At 37.5% G+C, this 18522-nt stretch overlaps 1 protein-coding gene across 1 annotated transcript in view; it reads left to right on the top strand.

Moving 5' to 3' along the window:
- The window catches only part of KCNB2 (potassium voltage-gated channel subfamily B member 2), a 212644-nt gene extending 205271 nt beyond the window's left edge, over window positions 1-7373 (top strand). The window contains exon 3 of the mRNA XM_063451328.1: window positions 4454-7373. Within this exon, the coding sequence (XP_063307398.1) occupies window positions 4454-6580 (2127 nt within the window). The 3' untranslated portion in view covers window positions 6581-7373. The remainder of the gene's footprint in view (window positions 1-4453) is intronic.
- The last annotated feature ends 11149 nt before the right edge of the window (window positions 7374-18522 follow it).

Raw genomic sequence — 18522 nt, 5'->3', positions numbered from 1 at the left:
TTTAGAGAATTTTTCCAGTTTGGCTATTTTTACTTTAAGTTAAATATTCACTTTAAATTTAATATTGTGAATTCAGGACTTTGTGAAATCAAAAGCTCTGTCCACTGTCTATAATGAGTGTCACTAATATAAATAATAGTGAAAATATATGACGAACAAATAATTTAGCAGAACTGAAAAATAGAAAATCAACAATTTCAACTCTCACCAAAATATTGTCATATGTGCTAATGGATACAGGTTGTTTTGGTTAATAACAGAGATAGATTCATTCACCACTTTTGCAGCCAGAAGCACAATTCCCTGGGGTTTTGTATTTAATACATTCTAGATTTATTTTCCAGATCTTTAGGGGTATTTAATATAATCCGGAAAGGTTGCTTACAGCCTCTGCTTCATCATCTATTGATTCATCTCTAAATGTTTTATGAAAAAATGTTTTGTCTTCAAGACCAGCATTACAACAACAAAACCTTGCAATTTATACCGACAATGGCGAATTGACCAGGATTTATATCCTTTTATTTGAACTAAAACATCACTATTTAATGAAGATACTATTTCAACAAAAAGCCCTATTATGCTTACTGTGCTTAGTGAAGGTGTAACAGAGACACCTACTGGTGAGCACAGGAATTACTTTTTTTTTAAGTTTCCCCTAACAATGAAACCATTGCTTTTATTTTATTTATTTAAGTCCTACATTTATAAACAATGAAATGCCATCTATGAAAATAATTATTAGTTTTTTTTTGGGTTTTTTTTAATTACCAATCAAATTTGCATCCAGCAACTCCACATGAGCAGTACAATTTATTATCCAATATATATTATGTAATATGCCTATGGAAAACAGTATGTTAATAATCCTGAATAAGGGTATACAAATATAAAAAAATTAAAGGAACACTATAGTCACCTAAATTACTTTGGCTAAATAAAGCAGTTTTAGAGTATAGATCATTCCCCTGCAATTTCACTGCTCAATTCACTGTCATTTAGGAGATAAATCACTTTGTTTCTGTCTATGCAGCCCTAGCCACACCTCCCCTGGCTATGATTGACAGAGCCTGCATGAAAAAAAAAAATGGTTTCACTTTCAAACCGATGTAATTTACCTTAAATAATTGTATCTCAATCTCTAAATTGAACTTTAATCACATACAGGAGGCTCTTGCAGGGTCTAGAAGTTATTAACATAGCAGGGGATAAGAAAATCTTAATTAAACAGAACTTGCAATAAAGAAAGCCTAAATAGGGCTCTCTTTACAGGAAGTGTTTGTGGAAGGCTGTGCAAGTCACATGCAGGGAGGTGTGACTAGGGTTCATAAACAAAGGGGATTAACTCCTAAATGGCAGAGGATTGAGCAGTGAGGCTGCAGGGGCATGCTCTATACACCAAAACTGCTTCATTAAGCTAAAGTTGTTCAGGTGACTATAGTGTCCCTTTTAATCTTTGACATCAGTGAAACAAATCAAGTTGGTCCAATTTAACATCTATGTGTAGTGTTTCTATGTGTAGTGTTTCTGATATACAAATAGTCAAGCATCCTCCAGACTTCATGGCTTCACTGACTTAACCAACTCTTACTGATATGCCGTCAATGCTTGCACGCGCAAGCAGTAGATCTGTATGCACATAACATACACCTACTGCATTCTCTGCTGAATGTGTTCAGCCATGAACCCAAGCTGTACTGTGCCACTCCCAGTGTCATAGTTTGACTCTCAGCGTGCAAGAGACTGCAATAATGCAATGTATATAAATTATTTGGGTAAAAATGGTCATAGTTCGGGTAAAAATGGGATACAAAAAGGTCATAGCCAAAATAATTTGGGTAAAAATTGTCAGATATCACTTGGTTAAAGAGTGGGGCTGTTTTTGAAAGAAAAAGTTTACTTATTCCAAAAGAAAAATAATGATAATGAGTAATGTGTTTAAAAACTCGACATAACTAGTAGAATTTAAAATTTCACACATTCTATGTACTAAGACTATATTTTCACTCACAGAGCGAGTGTAAATTTTGAGCCCTGTAACTAATGTAAAAAAAAAATAACAATAACAATAAAACGATTATTTAAAGTTTCGTTGCTGTTCTGGAATACCTGAAAAATAATTACTTGACATCTACCCATATTTGCAATAGAGCATTTAATTGCAAAAACAAATCTTCAAATGACAAAACATAATTTTACCAATGCATGTACATTCAAATGTACATAATACTGGGTTCATAATGAGTTAAAAATATAATTGTTACATACTGTCAGGATTACAATTGATCCAACACACAGTATTAGTATCACACTTAGGAATAATGATAATGTCTAACCGGACCTTAGAATGGCCGCACTTAACGTATAAGAGAATAGTCAAAATACTAGCCGGGGTCAGGAACACAGAACGAAACACAGTTGCAAGGAATAGCCAATAGTCAGGGAGACCAGAAATCAGGAAAGTCAGAACGAAGCCAAAATCAAATACCAAAGACACACAATCAGGAACACACTCTCTAAATAACCAGCAAAGGAAAACCACGACAGGGCAATGAGTAGAAGAAATTAGTACATTTAAGTATCCCTCTTGTGAATCTGATTGGCCGTAACCGGCCCATGACCCCAAAACATGCACGCTCATCCTCTACATGACACCACATACACGTCAACGTCACCACCATCGTGAACAGATGTGGGCTACATAACAGTGTGGATCCGCAGCGGCCGGCGTCCACTCCTCTTATGGCCTAGGACAGGCGTGCAGCACTTCTCCTATTCCTGGAAAGTTGATTATTGTTGTGCATAGTATATGGAGAGGATGAAAACGTTTCTCATCCTTAGAAGAAGAAGAGAAACACAGTGTATAATCTTCATTTGCCTTCTGTGCCATGGCTGTGCCTGGACTGAATTGGATGTGTCATATGATAAATGTTACCTATGCATTTCGAAGTAAACAGAACATCACATAAAAAAAGGGTTACTCCAAGCATCATTACCACGAAAGCCCGCTGGTGGTTATGATGTCAGGGGTACCCTACACTGGTTCCATGTCAATGGGAGAAATTGTTTGCCCTCTTACCTGGCAGGCTACAAGTTTCCATACTGCTGTGGCAACGCGTTTCCAGCTTCTGCAGAGCTGCAGAAGCTGGAAGCATGTGGCCACAAAACAACTTCATTGAGGTTAGTTCCTATACATTAAAACGTATGAGACTTCTCATCCTGGTGGCCTTATATATAAACAGTATGCTTTTGTAACAATATTCTATTACAATTAATATATTTGTAGGTATGCTATATTAGGTAATTCTTCCACTTCAGGTTCATTTTGAGAGTCACAGCTGCATAGTTTTGTTTTATTTCATAATACAACCTGACTCTTTGAAAAATACTCATGTATTTATAATATTTCTTAGCCTAATCATGTTTGCAGCTATTGTTCCACGTTACGTATCCTGCTGGCTTTATTGATCTAGCATTTATATATTAGTTTATTACCACTGATTTACTAATCTTCTCAGCATGCAGGAGACTGCAATAATGCAAGGTATATAATATAATTAGCCGTACAACTAACACATGCTTGGAATATAAGGCTTGTTGAGCAAATGTTTAGCAAAAGAACATAAGTTAATTCCCTTTTGGCGTTGCCCATGGTGAATGTCATAATAACTTATGTGAAGAGAAAGCATTCATTACTTTGACATTAGTATTTGATATAGACAAGCAGAGACAAACATACACGCACACACAAACAGTTGTGTAACACAGGATCCTAGATTAGTGTACTTTTCTCTGGACTCTGATATCAATCAATTCATTGGAAGGAATATTATGCAATAGTTGCCGATGTAATGATTGTGAGTGAAACAGAGTTACAGATTAATAATATTTGAAGACAGAGTAATAGTAGCAGTATCTAAACCTGTCTTCTAAAGAGATACTAGTGAAAATGTTATATAAGAGACACTCTAGCTGGATTAAACACCCTGTTTTATTGCATTAAATAGACAAGTAAACAACAAAATCTATATTTTAATTTAAAATAATAAAAAATGTATACATCAAGGTGTGATTGTCCAGTCTTTAGGGTTTACCCTGAGGCGCAGTTACAATGAATTAGGATTGCTGATTTTATTGTCCATGCTTTGTGTTTTATCCCAGGCATCTAATGTAGCTCCTGTGTTCACTGTCGTTAAGTTGTATAGGTTCTCCCAGCTAATTGACTTTAAATTGTGTGTTTTATTCTTACTATATGTCCATAGATTTCTCCTCAACTTGTTTTTTTACTGTTACAGAATACGGCGAGATCTTCATACTACTAATCACTGTTGTTTCATTTTAATACAAACAAACCCATTTTCATACTCAATTAGTAAAAAAAAAACAAAAAACATTGACACATTATATGTCTAATATGCAGATTAATAGACTTTTTTAAAATTTTGTTTTTCAGATTTTGGCGATTATATCGATCCTATTCATTGTCCTCTCGACGATTGCATTATCCCTTAACACACTGCCGGATTTGCAAGAAACCGATGAGTTTGGACAGCCCAATGACAACCCACAACTGGCACATGTTGAAGCTGTATGCATTGCCTGGTTTACAATGGAATACCTTCTGCGCTTCCTTTCTTCACCTAACAAGTGGAAATTTTTCAAAGGGCCCTTGAACATAATCGATTTGCTGGCCATTTTACCATATTATGTTACAATTTTCCTCACAGAATCAAATAAGAGTGTACTTCAGTTCCAAAATGTCCGACGAGTGGTACAGATATTCCGGATTATGAGGATACTACGTATTCTGAAACTTGCCAGACATTCAACTGGGCTCCAGTCTTTAGGGTTTACCCTGAGGCGCAGTTATAATGAATTAGGATTGCTGATTTTATTTTTGGCAATGGGGATAATGATTTTCTCCAGTTTGGTATTTTTTGCTGAAAAGGATGAGGATGCCACAAAGTTTACTAGTATACCAGCATCGTTTTGGTGGGCAACCATAACTATGACCACAGTTGGCTATGGGGACATTTATCCAAAGACGTTACTAGGTAAAATTGTAGGGGGTCTTTGTTGCATTGCTGGCGTGCTAGTAATAGCACTACCTATACCAATCATAGTAAATAACTTTTCAGAGTTTTACAAGGAACAGAAAAGACAAGAAAAAGCAATAAAACGGAGAGAGGCACTTGAACGAGCAAAAAGAAATGGAAGCATAGTGTCCATGAATCTAAAAGACGCATTTGCTCGTAGCATGGAGCTGATCGATATTGTTGTAGATAAGTCAGCAGACAATTCTAATAAACTAGAGAAAGCAAGTGATAATCATTTATCCCCAAACCGATGGAAATGGAACAGGAGAACATTATCTGAAACAAGTTCAAACAAATCATTCGACAATAAATATCAGGAGGTTAGTCAAAATGACTCTCAAGAACAGTTGAACAATTCATCTTCTAGTCCACAACACCTGAGTGCACAAAAACTTGAAGCTCTATATAATGAAATAACAAAAGCTCAATCCCATCCCAACGTTAATTCTTCCTACAATGAACAGTCTATAGTCCCTCCAGCATATGAGGAGGAAATAGAGATGGAAGAGGTTTCTGCAAAAAGAAACCAGCTTTCAGTAACACAACGCGATGTTATAACAGACATGAGAAGTGTTTCCAGTATTGACAGCTTTGCAAGTTGTGCAACTGATTTCACGGAAACTGAGAGGTCTCCTCTCACCCCATTTCCTGGTAGTAACCTGGAAATCCGATTACCTTCATACATGGTGCCTCAGGAAGGAAATCATGAGGTCAAAGTCTCACACTTTCCGCAACGTTCCAAATACCCAGGGTTTGCTCCCAAAGATGTCACTTTTGAATATAAGCTATCTGACACATCTCTCAAAAATGACAATCCGAACCCTAAAATATTACTCCAAGATCAAATTGACAATGAGTCAGGAATCAACCAAAGTTCTCTAAAATTGAATAACCCCCTTAAAGCTCGATCGATGAAAGTTAACTTCAGGGAATTAAAAGGTATTGGTCCACAAACCCCAGCAAATATTACAAGCTCATTGCCAGTAAATGCTGTTGAGCATCCATTATATAGCCATCTTAAACTAAGCACAGTTTTTCTACAAGATTACCCTTCACAGGAACAGCCATCAAAGCCACAAACTGAATCACTTAGCGGCTTAACAGGGTCCAACCAGGAGTCTCCTTCCCCTAATCCAAAACTTTATGCACTCTCTTCAAAAAAGACAAGCAGTTTTACGGAAATAGACACCGAAGACGAAGATTTTATGCAGATTTGCAGTGCAAAAAACAGTACTCAGGAGGGCATCAAAGCAAACTGCATTGAAGAAAGGAACGAGGGAAGTCACGTAACAACAGAGAGAGATGTGCCCTCTCCGCAAAAAAACAGTCAAAACTGTACTCAGGGCATTTACCTAGCAGGAGAGGATAATAAGCAGGCCAACGTTCAAGAAGAAAGCACGGTGGAAAACCACCTATTTGTTCCAGAAATCCATTCAGATGCTGGTGAAACGGGTTATTGTCAAACACGTGAGACCAGCATGTGACTAACAGAAAAAGCAATAAAGACTTTTTTTCTTAAAAGCACTAAGGTTGGTAATGCCTGTGAACTAAAAAAAAGAAAAGCCTCAAAGACATCCGTAAACTATTCATTTTGCATGGCATGAAGGATTGTTTAGTTTAAATAGTTCAGGAACTTACCTTTTGTAACAATACATATAATGACTCAACAGCAGTGGTGTAATAAAGAACACTCAACTAAGAGCCAGTGTGCGGAGAAAGCTGACGTTTTTGATCCATTAATCTACATTTGCAAATATGTTTTAGAACGTTAAGCAATGTAGAGAATGCAGAAGAAAGGATACATATCAATGCATGCATTAAGAAAGATGGGAATGAGATGCTTTGAACTCTAAGAAGGCCTGTATATGTACATATGTTAGTTAGAAGAAAGAATTTAGGTATAAAAAGTATATATAAATATATAAAGGAAACAAGATAATCAGGGCCCAGGTACTTCCTTCGCAGTATACTGTTTGGAGGATCTGTACAGACTTATGTTGCAAAATTGCAACCTTCGGTATGAGCCTATCCAGTGGTGTAGAGGTCTATGTTCCGTTGCCCTGGTTTGCCAATGGACAATAGGCCACGGCAGCACTGGAGAGGATATGCCACTTAAGTATCTGTTTTTTCTGTTCGTAAGTTTTTCTTATATTTAAAGAAAAGTCAGCAACCTGTGGCTCTCCTGCTGTTGTTGGAGACAGTTGAAGAGGATGACGGGGTAACAACAATGTCCGGAGAGTCACATTATACCCACTCCTAATTTAAATGAAGAGATTATTTTTTGTGCTAAAAAAAAAAAGAAGAAGAAGAACACTGCATATTTTGCTGTGCATAAAGATTGTTTTTGCATTTCTTATTTAAAAAATAAAAATAAAGTTAAAAAAAAAAAAAAATAGGCAAGATTTAACAACCAGAAATACAAGTGTGAAGACTGATGTTTCATGTGTAAAACTTGCCAAAATGTTATCAATAATAATGCTCCACTGTTAAATACAAAGTACAGTTATTGATCGCCACGTAAATAGTGCCAATTGCCATGAAATATCACACTTTGCTTAATACATGTTCAATGTCACAGTTTGTATTATTTCCATATTGATTGTATGTTAATCTTATAGGAAGTCACTGATTAAGAAATCCTAGTGACATCTAAGCACATCTGTCCACACAAATCACTGTTAGTTAATAATTGTCATCATTCGAACTTGGCACGTACAGCATCTTTACATTATTTTTTTTTTGCATTTAGCTCTTGTTCAGTTGCCATCTGTTTAGTTTTGAGTAATGGTTTCTCTTCTACATGTTATCACTTTAGTTATATTGTTGAGATTCCATGTAACGTACGGGTATGCAAAATTGCTCATTTGGAGCAAGAACATGGAAATCTGTAGAACAGGTTGATTACAAATGGTATATTTGTGATTAAATATCCAAGAACAATATTTTTTTCTGCTTTCTGGTTTTACGTTACTAGATAGGATCTGTGTTTGATTGTTTCCTTGCGTTTAATTCTAAAAGACATGCTTGGATTACCAAGGTAAAAACAAAATTCGAACTTGATGGGGGGAAAAGTTATTAAGTAGTCAATTTCTAATGGTTTTCATCGGGGATAAAGAGATCAATACATCTATTATAACCAAGTGCTACTTGGGGGAAGATGTCACGTCTAAACATTTGTTATGAAGGAACACAACTGCAGATTTCGTATAGTTGAATATTTATTATAAAAAGTAAAAGGTATTGACTTTAATTCCAATTTACAGGTACTGTAGTTTTAAGTAATAAACGATAACTGAAGTCCACAATTATAAGCACTGTAGCTTTAAGTAGTAAATGATAACTGAAGTCCACAATTACAGGCACTGTAGCTTTAAGTAGTAAATGATAACTGAAGTCCACAATTACAGGCACTGTAGCTTTAAGGAGTAAACGATAGTAAATTGCAGACACTGAATCAATAAAGAGTCTCTTAGTAGAATCAACGGTTTAGGTGATAAGCAGTCACAATAGCTGTTCCATAGACTTTAACCGAAGCAAGACAGATGCAGCTAACTGAGATAAAGTATGAGTTGAAGTTAGCTGTAACGGTTTTGTATTATCGAAGGATTTTGGAGACAGGAAATAACAGCTTGAGATGCAATGCTTATCACAGAGGTTTTACTTAGCTTCCGGCACATAGAACACTGGTTCCCGAGATCTCCTCAGAGGCGTATGAAGAGTGTTTAATCTTTAGTCGTGGATGAGGAGAGGTGAAGGGAACTTTGCAGAGTCTTTCAGTCCGGTCTGGTAGCAGAGGCTTTCACAACGAAGTTGTAGCCGGGTTGTGAGTAAGGAACGTAGTTCAATAATCCAGCCTAGATCAGCTGGTGCAGTCAGATTAAATAGGCAGACCGTGTCATAAAGGGGTGTGGCTAGGCTCCGTGGAACCAGGAAGTAAGAGGATACCATAGTTAAGGCATGACAGTACCCCCTCTTTAATGAGCAACCTCTGGGTGCTATTGACTTGGTTTAGAAGGGTAACGCTTGTGAAATTTGGAAATCAATTTGTCAGCATGAACGACAGAGGAGTTTTCCCATGTATCTTCATCAATTCCATATCCTTTCCATCTGATGAGGTATTGTAAGGAGCCACGATGGATCCTTGAATCCAGTATACTTTGAATTACGTATTCTTCTTCACCCTGGACCAATATGGGATCAGGAGAAGTAGTGACATTTCTTTGGAAAGGGTCAGGATGATGAGGCTTCAACAAGGACAATTGATTGGATCTTTGGCATACAGAACAAGATTTGACATAAGATTCGATAGTTTGGTCTTGACGAGGCCACCAACAGTATCTTTTAGACAATTCAAGGGTCCTTTTCATACCTGGATGACCTGCCAGAGGAGAATCATGAATAAATTCAAGTACTTTAATTCTGAAAGAGGGAGGTACATAAATCCGGTCTTTAAAATAGTAGAGACCGTTTTTCTTGGATAATTTCATTGATTTAGGAAGTTCAAGAGCATCTTCACTGAGACCTTTAATGTCATCAATAAGAGAAGATAAGATTCCAATGACTTTAGGCAAAGGAGGTTCTTGAGGAGTTTTGTGTTGAGAAAGGACAGCTCCAATTGCAAATTCCGAAGCATCCGTTTCAAGGACATAAGGATATGAAGGATTTGGAAGTTGAAGGATAGGAGCTGTTGTAAACTTTCTCTTTAATTCACCAATGACTGTAGGAGGAGGAGACTTCAGTTCGGTGTCAGAACAACATGAGGTTTTAGCTGGTTCTTTCGTAGACTGAAGAATTGGAATTTGCTGTAAACATGTTTCTTTACAATAATGTGAGTTAAAGGTGAGAGAGAAAGGAAACCATGAGATTTGAGGGTTGTGGTTCCTTAACCAGTTGATCCCTAATATAATAGGAAAAAATGGTGATGAGATAACATCAAATATAAGACTTTCCGTATGAGTATGATTGATGGTTACTTTTAGAGGGACGGATTCATGAAGTATTGGTCCCGATGAGATGAGGGACCCGTCAATCACTTTAACAGGTACAGAAGTTCTTTTACGAACACAAGGAATTTTATTCTTTGTTACAAAGGCTGAGTCGATGAATACTCCATTTGCACCGGAATCGATAACAGCCTTGGTTATGATTCTTTTATTCTCCCACTGTAATACAAGAACGATAGGGGACATTTGAGTATTTGCTGTAGAGGGAAGTACGCTTAGGATGGAAGAGGCATGTGACTGCCTTCTGCCTTTTATCCGTTTTAATGAAGGACAATCAGAGACTAAATGAACTTGAGAGGCACAATACATGCAGAGGTTTAACATACGTCTTCGATTTTTCTCTTCAGGAGTGAGGGGACTTCTTATTATCCCTATTTCCATAGGTTCGCTTGGTATGGAATTCTTATCTGGAGCTTTTGAGGGAGTGAAAGGTTTGCGGTCTTTTGAATGTGAAAGGGCTTTTTCGGCCTTTCTTTCTCTTAATCTTCTGTCAATGCTGATTTATAGGCGAATTAGAGCGTTCAAATTAGTAGGGAGTTCTGTTCTAGATAATTCATCTTTTACAGCTTCCGATAAACCAATTCGAAACTGGTTGCGCAATGTGATGTCATTCCATTGCGTTTCTATAGCCCATCTTTTGAATTCAGCAATGTAATCTTCAACGGGTCTATTTCTTTGCTGTAGTGTTCTGATTGTTAAATCAGCTGTAGCTTGTTTGTTAGGATCTTCATAGAGAAGTGACATGGCTTCAAAAAATTCATCTAGTGAATCTAAAATGGGGTCATTGTTTTCCAGAAAGGAATGAGCCCATGACATAGGTTCACCTCTTAGAAAGGAAATAACCGAACAAACTTTAGTTCTTTCTGTAGGATAGGATCTAGGTTTCAAAGCAATTAAAAGTTTGCAAGAGTTGAGGAACTCCCTGTATCTGGAACGATCTCCATAGAACTTTTCAGGGTTACACACAGCAGGATCACTAGCCGAGTGCAGAGTAGTATGAGGAGTATGAGTTTGTAAATCTCTGATATAAGTGAGAAGTCTTTCATTAGTAACTTGCAGGTCTTGCACACTTTGGGCTAGTGCATTAACTCTTTGATTCAGCGTAGTTATAGTAGAATCGAAATCTGCTGGATCCATTACAATGGCTGGATTATTCTGTCACGTCTAAACATTTGTTATGAAGGAACACAACTGCAGATTTCGTATAGTTGAATATTTATTATAAAAAGTAAAAGGTATTGACTTTAATTCCAATTTACAGGTACTGTAGTTTTAAGTAATAAACGATAACTGAAGTCCACAATTATAAGCACTGTAGCTTTAAGTAGTAAATGATAACTGAAGTCCACAATTACAGGCACTGTAGCTTTAAGTAGTAAATGATAACTGAAGTCCACAATTACAGGCACTGTAGCTTTAAGGAGTAAACGATAGTAAATTGCAGACACTGAATCAATAAAGAGTCTCTTAGTAGAATCAACGGTTTAGGTGATAAGCAGTCACAATAGCTGTTCCATAGACTTTAACCGAAGCAAGACAGATGCAGCTAACTGAGATAAAGTATGAGTTGAAGTTAGCTGTAACGGTTTTGTATTATCGAAGGATTTTGGAGACAGGAAATAACAGCTTGAGATGCAATGCTTATCACAGAGGTTTTACTTAGCTTCCGGCACATAGAACACTGGTTCCCGAGATCTCCTCAGAGGCGTATGAAGAGTGTTTAATCTTTAGTCGTGGATGAGGAGAGGTGAAGGGAACTTTGCAGAGTCTTTCAGTCCGGTCTGGTAGCAGAGGCTTTCACAACGAAGTTGTAGCCGGGTTGTGAGTAAGGAACGTAGTTCAATAATCCAGCCTAGATCAGCTGGTGCAGTCAGATTAAATAGGCAGACCGTGTCATAAAGGGGTGTGGCTAGGCTCCGTGGAACCAGGAAGTAAGAGGATACCATAGTTAAGGCATGACAGAAGATTGCATATTTTCCGAAATCTCTCATGTTTTTCCATGAAGGTTAGATTGTGCAGTAGTTGGAATACAAGTTAAAATGTCTTTCTTTATGCTTCTAATACTACCATCCCTGACACCTCTCTCCAACTGGATACGACACTGTTGCTGTATTTGTATAACAATCTGACTACACAGTAGAAGAAAAACAAGCTCTGCACATTTCATGTAAGCTGATAAACATTACCGGATTGATATGCATATATCTGAATTTCTGAATATATTAATTTATGGCTCTATATGTGTGAAGAAAAAAATAATAATTTAATATACATAACGAGGAGGCAATAAAATAGCATAAGTGTCGAGAATAGCATTAAAAATAATAAAATTAAAAAAAACAGGAAAATTCATTTTAAATTATAATTAGAATACCATTTTAAATAAAAAAATTTTAACAAATTTACAAATAAAGAAAATAACATAACATTTATTTTATTTCTCTCAAAAAAAAAGTCTCAATACTATAATGTCCTTGAAGGGATATTTTAGTCGACAACAAAATGTATGTGAATGTTTCATCATTATTCTATGTATGCTAAATTTTGTATCGCTTTTGAAAAAAAATATTTGCAAAATTAACTTGTTCCTTTAAGTGGGTGTAGTCTCTCTTATCCTAATCTATAGTGTTGAATAATACAGTTGCACATGTCATGAGAAAACTCAAAGCGTTCTGAGAATTCTTTAATTCAGCTAACAGGCATCATAAAAGAAAATCCGATAATGGTGCTACATATCCCAGAACCCCTGCTCTGAGCAGAACGTACGCTGTGCTCAGAGAGCTTTGAAATCTGCCACTCAGTCCATTCACATTGTGAGCCTTTTAGTGCAGAGTTAATATTGTGTAAAACAATAGCTAGAGTTCTACTTTCACAAATAAATTAGCAGTCAACTTCACATGGAAAATTAATAAACTACTTTCCTTCAATTACAATTCTGCATGTTCCAACAGTATTGGTTAAGGTGCTAATGTGTTTCTTGTCTAAACTCAAGTCTCAATTTTATCATCCCTCATTCCATATAATATTGGCCATTGATTTGACTTATCTGGGTTAAATATGTCCAACAATTCAGACCAAAATTAAAGGATCTTCTGGTCGAGCTACTTCCTGGAGTGAGCAAAACTCAAGGCTGTTAATATAGTGTCCATGAGTTGGCACAAAAGAAGGACATTTTAAAGTGAGTATTCTTTGTATCTTTTATTATTTGGGATTGGGTGTTTTTATATTTTACACTTTAATACATTTGTATACAATTTCTGTGTAATGCATTACAAAATGGGTTAATTCCAGGCTTAAAAGGGCAATATATTATTCCTACTTAGTAGACATACTACAAAACTGATAATGCAAAATTTACTTTGCATTTTTTTTCTGTGGTGGTAACATGTTTTAGATCTGTGACCACTATAAAATCCTTTGGCATACTAAGATTTTTTTTTTTTTTTTACTTTCTGTTGTCTAGTAAAAAATACTTTGAACCATAGAACTTTTAACATTTATTAAACTAATCCTTGAATATAGTTATAGCTTTGCCAAAAATGTATGTTATAATCAAAGTGGACATTTTTCCCTATTATATTTATCTGATGATAATGTGAGCTATACTTTATTTTAAATGCAAATGTGAAATTATCTTGTATGTCACATTTTGCTTTACCCTTATTTCTCAACTAAATCTTCCTACATGTTTAATTGCTTTATCCACATAGGACCCAACATAGTTACAAAGGCTGAAAAGAGACATGTGTCCATCAAGTTCAGCCTTCATTACAATTGTTTTTTGCTGTTGATACAAAAGAAGGCAAAAAAAAACTAGTTTTAAGCACTTCTAATTTTGCAACAAACTAGGAGAAAATTCCCTCTTGACCACAGAATGGCAGTCAGAGTTATCCTTGGATCAAGAAGCTAATACCCTACATTGAAAAATAATATGCTTGAATATTCTGTTTAGCATCTAGTTGCTGTTTAAAAATTTGTACGGGCTCTGATAAAACCACTTCTTCAGGCAGAGAATTTCATATCCTTATTGTTCTTACAGTAAAAAAAACAAAAACTTTCTTTTGTCTTAGACTAAATCTTCTTTCTTCCAGTCTAAACGCATGACCTTGTGCCCAAAAGTCCAATTTGTGAATAGATTTCCACACAATGGTTTGTATTGACCCCGGATATTTTTATCATATCCCCTCTGAGGCAACGTTTTTCCAAACTAAGGAGGTTTAAATTTGTTAACCTTTCTTCATAGTTAAAATGTTCCATTCCTTTTATTAATTCTTTCTAGTGCCATAATATCCTTCTTTAGAACAGGTGCCCAAAATTGCACAGCATATTCAGCGATTTATAAAGAGGCAAAATGATATTCTAATCCCGAGAATTAATGCCCTTTTTCATGCATGACAATACCTTACTGGACTTAGCCACTGCTGATTGATATTGCACATTGTTGCATAGTTTGTTGTCTTTTCGTGTGTTGTTATCCCTAATTTGCTTCCATTAAGGGTATACAATGCTTGTGCATTCTTTACACCAAAGTGCATAACTTTGCATTTTTCTACATTAAATTTCATCTGCCATTTGAGTACCCAGTCCCCCAGTCTATTTAAATCCCTCTGCAGCAAAGTAATATCTTGCTCACATTGTATTACTTTACAAAGTTTCGTGTCATCTGCAAACATTGAAACACGACTTTCAATGCTTTTTTCAAGATCATTTATAAACATGTTAAATAGAAGGGGTCCCAGAACAGAACCCTGAGTGACACCACTTGCCACCTCTGTCCAGCTTGAAAATGTACCATTAATGACAACTCTCTGTGTTCTATTTTTAAGCCAATGTTCTACCCAAGAACAAGCATTTTCATCTAGACCGATTTCCTTGATACAGTTCCACACAATAGATTAGTGTTCAAACCCAAATGCCTTGGCAAAATCCAAATAGATCACGTCCACTGCAACACCCTGATCTAAACTTCTACTTATTTCTCAACTATTTTACTCCTCAATTTTTTCCCCAACTTTAGCAATAAAGAAACTTTTTAAATGGATATGCCAGTTTTATAGAAGGTTAATTGTAAAAATACATAGGGTTAGTTAAATGAAATATATATGTATATATACACTGCGTGCAGAATTATTAGGCAAATGAGTATTTTGACCACATCATCCTCTTTATGCATGTTGTCTTACTCCAAGCTGTATAGGCTCGAAAGCCTACTACTAATTAAGCATATTAGGTGATGTGCATCTCTGTAATGAGAAGGGGTGTGGTCTAATGACATCAACACCCTATATCAGGTGTGCATAATTATTAGGCAACCTCCTTTCCTTTGGCAAAATGGGTCAAAAGAAGGACTTGACAGGCTCAGAAAAGTTAAAAATAGTGAGATATCTTGCAGAGGGATGCAGCACTCTTAAAATTGCAAAGCTTCTGAAGCGTGATCATCGAACAATCAAGCGTTTCATTCAAAATAGTCAACAGGGTCGCAAGAAGCGTGTGGAGAAACCAAGGCGCAAAATAACTGCCCATGAACTGAGAAAAGTCAAGCGTGCAGCTGCCAAGATGCCACTTGCCACCAGTTTGGCTATATTTCAGAGCTGCAACATCACTGGAGTGCCCGAAAGCACAAGGTGTGCAATACTCAGAGACATGGCCAAGGTAAGAAAGGCTGAAAGACGACCACCACTGAACAAGACACACAAGCTGAAACGTCAAGACTGGGCCAAGAAATATCTCAAGACTGATTTTTCTAAGGTTTTATGGACTGATGAAATGAGAGTGAGTCTTTATGGGCCAGATGGATGGATTGGTAAAGGGCAGAGAGCTCCAGTCCGACTCAGACGCCAGCAAGGTGGAGGTGGAGTACTGGTTTGGGCTGGTATCATCAAAGATGAGCTTGTGGGGCCTTTTCGGGTTGAGGATGGAGTCAAGCTCAACTCCCAGTTTCTGGAAGACACCTTCTTCAAGCAGTGGTACAGAAAGAAGTCTGCATCCTTCAAGAAAAACTTGATTTTCATGCAGGACAATGCTCCATCACATGCGTCCAAGTACTCCACAGCGTGGCTGGCAAGAAAGGGTATAAAAGAAGTAAATCTAATGACATGGCCTCCTTGTTCACCTGATCTGAACCCCATTGAGAACCTGTGGTCCATCATCAAATGTGAGATTTACAAGGAGGGAAAACAGTACACCTCTATGAACAGTGTCTGGGAGGCTGTGGTTGCTGCTGCACGCAATGTTGATGGTGAATAGATCAAAACACTGACAGAATCCATGGATGGCAGGCTTTTGAGTGTCCTTGCAAAGAAAGGGGGCTATATTGGTCACTGATTTGTTTTTGTTATGTTTTTGAATGTCAGAAATGTATATTTGTGAATGTTGAGATGTTATATTGGTTTCACTGGTAAAAATAAATAATTGAAATGGGTATATATTTGTTTTTTGTTAAGTTGCCTAATAATTATGCACAGTAATAGTCACCTGCACACACAGATATCCCCCTAAAATAGCTATAACTAAAAACAAACTAAAAACTACTTCCAAAAATATTCAGCTTTGATATTAATGAGTTTTTTGGGTTCATTGAGAACATGGTTGTTGTTCAATAATAAAATTAATCCTCAAATATACAACTTGCCTAATAATTCTGCACTCCCTGTATACACTGCTCAAAAAAATAAAGGGAACACTTAAACAACACAATGTAACTCCAAGTCAATCACACTTCTGTGAAATCAAACTGTCCACTTTGGAAACAATACTGAGTGACAATCAATTTTACATGCTGTTGTGCATAAGAGATACAGGTGGAAATTATAGGCAATTAGCAAGACACCCCCAATAAAGGAGTGGTTCTGCAGGTGGTGACCACAGACCACTTCTCAGTTCCTATGCTTCCTGGCTGATGTTTTGGTCACTTTTGAATGCTGGCGGTTCTTTCACTCTAGTGGTAGCATGAGACGGAGTCTACAACCCACACAAGTGGCTCAGGTAGCACAGCTCATCCAGGATGGCACATCAATGCGAGCTGTGGCAAGAAGGTTTGCTGTGTCTGTCAGCGTAGTGTCCAGAGCATGGAGGCGCTACCAGGAGACAGGCCAGTACATCAGGAGATGCGGAGGATGCCGTAGGAGGGGAACAACCCAGCAGCAGGACCGTTACCTCCGCCTTTGTGCAAGAAGGAACAGGAGGAGCACTGCCAGCGCCCTGCAAAAGGGCCTCCAGCAGGCCACAAATGTGCACATGTCTGCTCAAACAGTCAGAAACAGACTCCATGAGGGTGGTATGAGGGCCCGACGTCCACAGGTGGGGGTTGTGCTTACAGCCCAACACCATGCAGGACGTTTGGCATTTGCCAGAGAACACCAAGATTGGCAAATTCGCCACTGACGCCCTGTGCTCTTCACAGATGGAAGCAGGTTCACACTGAGCACATGTGACAGACGTAACAGAGACTGGAGACGCCGTGGAGAACGTTCTGCTGCCTGCAACATCCTCCAGCATGACCGATTTGGCAGTGGATAAGTAATGGTGTGGGGTGGCATTTCTTTGGGGGGGCCGCACAGCCCTCCATGTGCTCGCAAGAGGTAGCCTGACTGCCATTAGGTACCGAGACCCCTTGTGAGACCATATGCTGGTGCGTTTGGCCCTGGGTTCCTCATAATGCAAGACAATGCTAGACCTCATGTGGCTGGAGTGTGTCAGCAGTTCCTGCAAGACAAAGGCATTGATGCTATGGACTGTCCCGCCCGTTCCCCAGACCTGAATCCAATTGAGCACATCTGGGACATCATGTCTCGCTCCATCCACCAACGTCACATTGCACCACAGACTGTTCAGGAGTTGGCAGATGCTTTAGTCCAGGTCTGGGAGGAGATCCCTCAGGAGACCATCCACCACCTCATCAGGAGTATGCACAGGCATTGTAGGGAGGTCATACAGGCACGTGGAGGCCACACACACTACTGAGCCTCATTTTGACTTTTTTTTAAGGACATTACATCAAAGTTGGATCAGCCTGTAGTGTGTTTTTCCACTTTAATTTTGAGTGTGACTCCAAATCCAGACCTCCGTGGGTTGAAAAATTTGATTTCCATTTTTTCATTTGTGTGTGATTTTGTTGTCAGCACATTCAACTATATAAAGAACAAAGTATTTCAGAAGAATATTTAATTCATTCAGATCTAGGATGTGTTATTTTTGTGTTCCCTTTATTTTTTTGAGCAGTGTGTATATATATATATATATATATATATATATATATATATATATATATAGACAAAAAAGGAGACAGGAGCACTCACTTGGATTAATCTAATCCAAGTGAGTGCTCCTGTCTCCTTTTTTTGTCTATTTAATTGCTGGGAAGCACCCGGGTCAAGTTACTGGTTGTGAATATTGGAGGTTGAGTGCCAGAGGTTGGACATTTA

Source organism: Pelobates fuscus, chromosome 4 (assembly GCF_036172605.1).
Source record: "Pelobates fuscus isolate aPelFus1 chromosome 4, aPelFus1.pri, whole genome shotgun sequence".
NCBI lineage: Eukaryota > Metazoa > Chordata > Amphibia > Anura > Pelobatidae > Pelobates > Pelobates fuscus.
The sequence above is the reverse complement of the archived record's forward strand: the minus strand, read 5'-3'. Positions and strand labels throughout refer to the sequence as shown.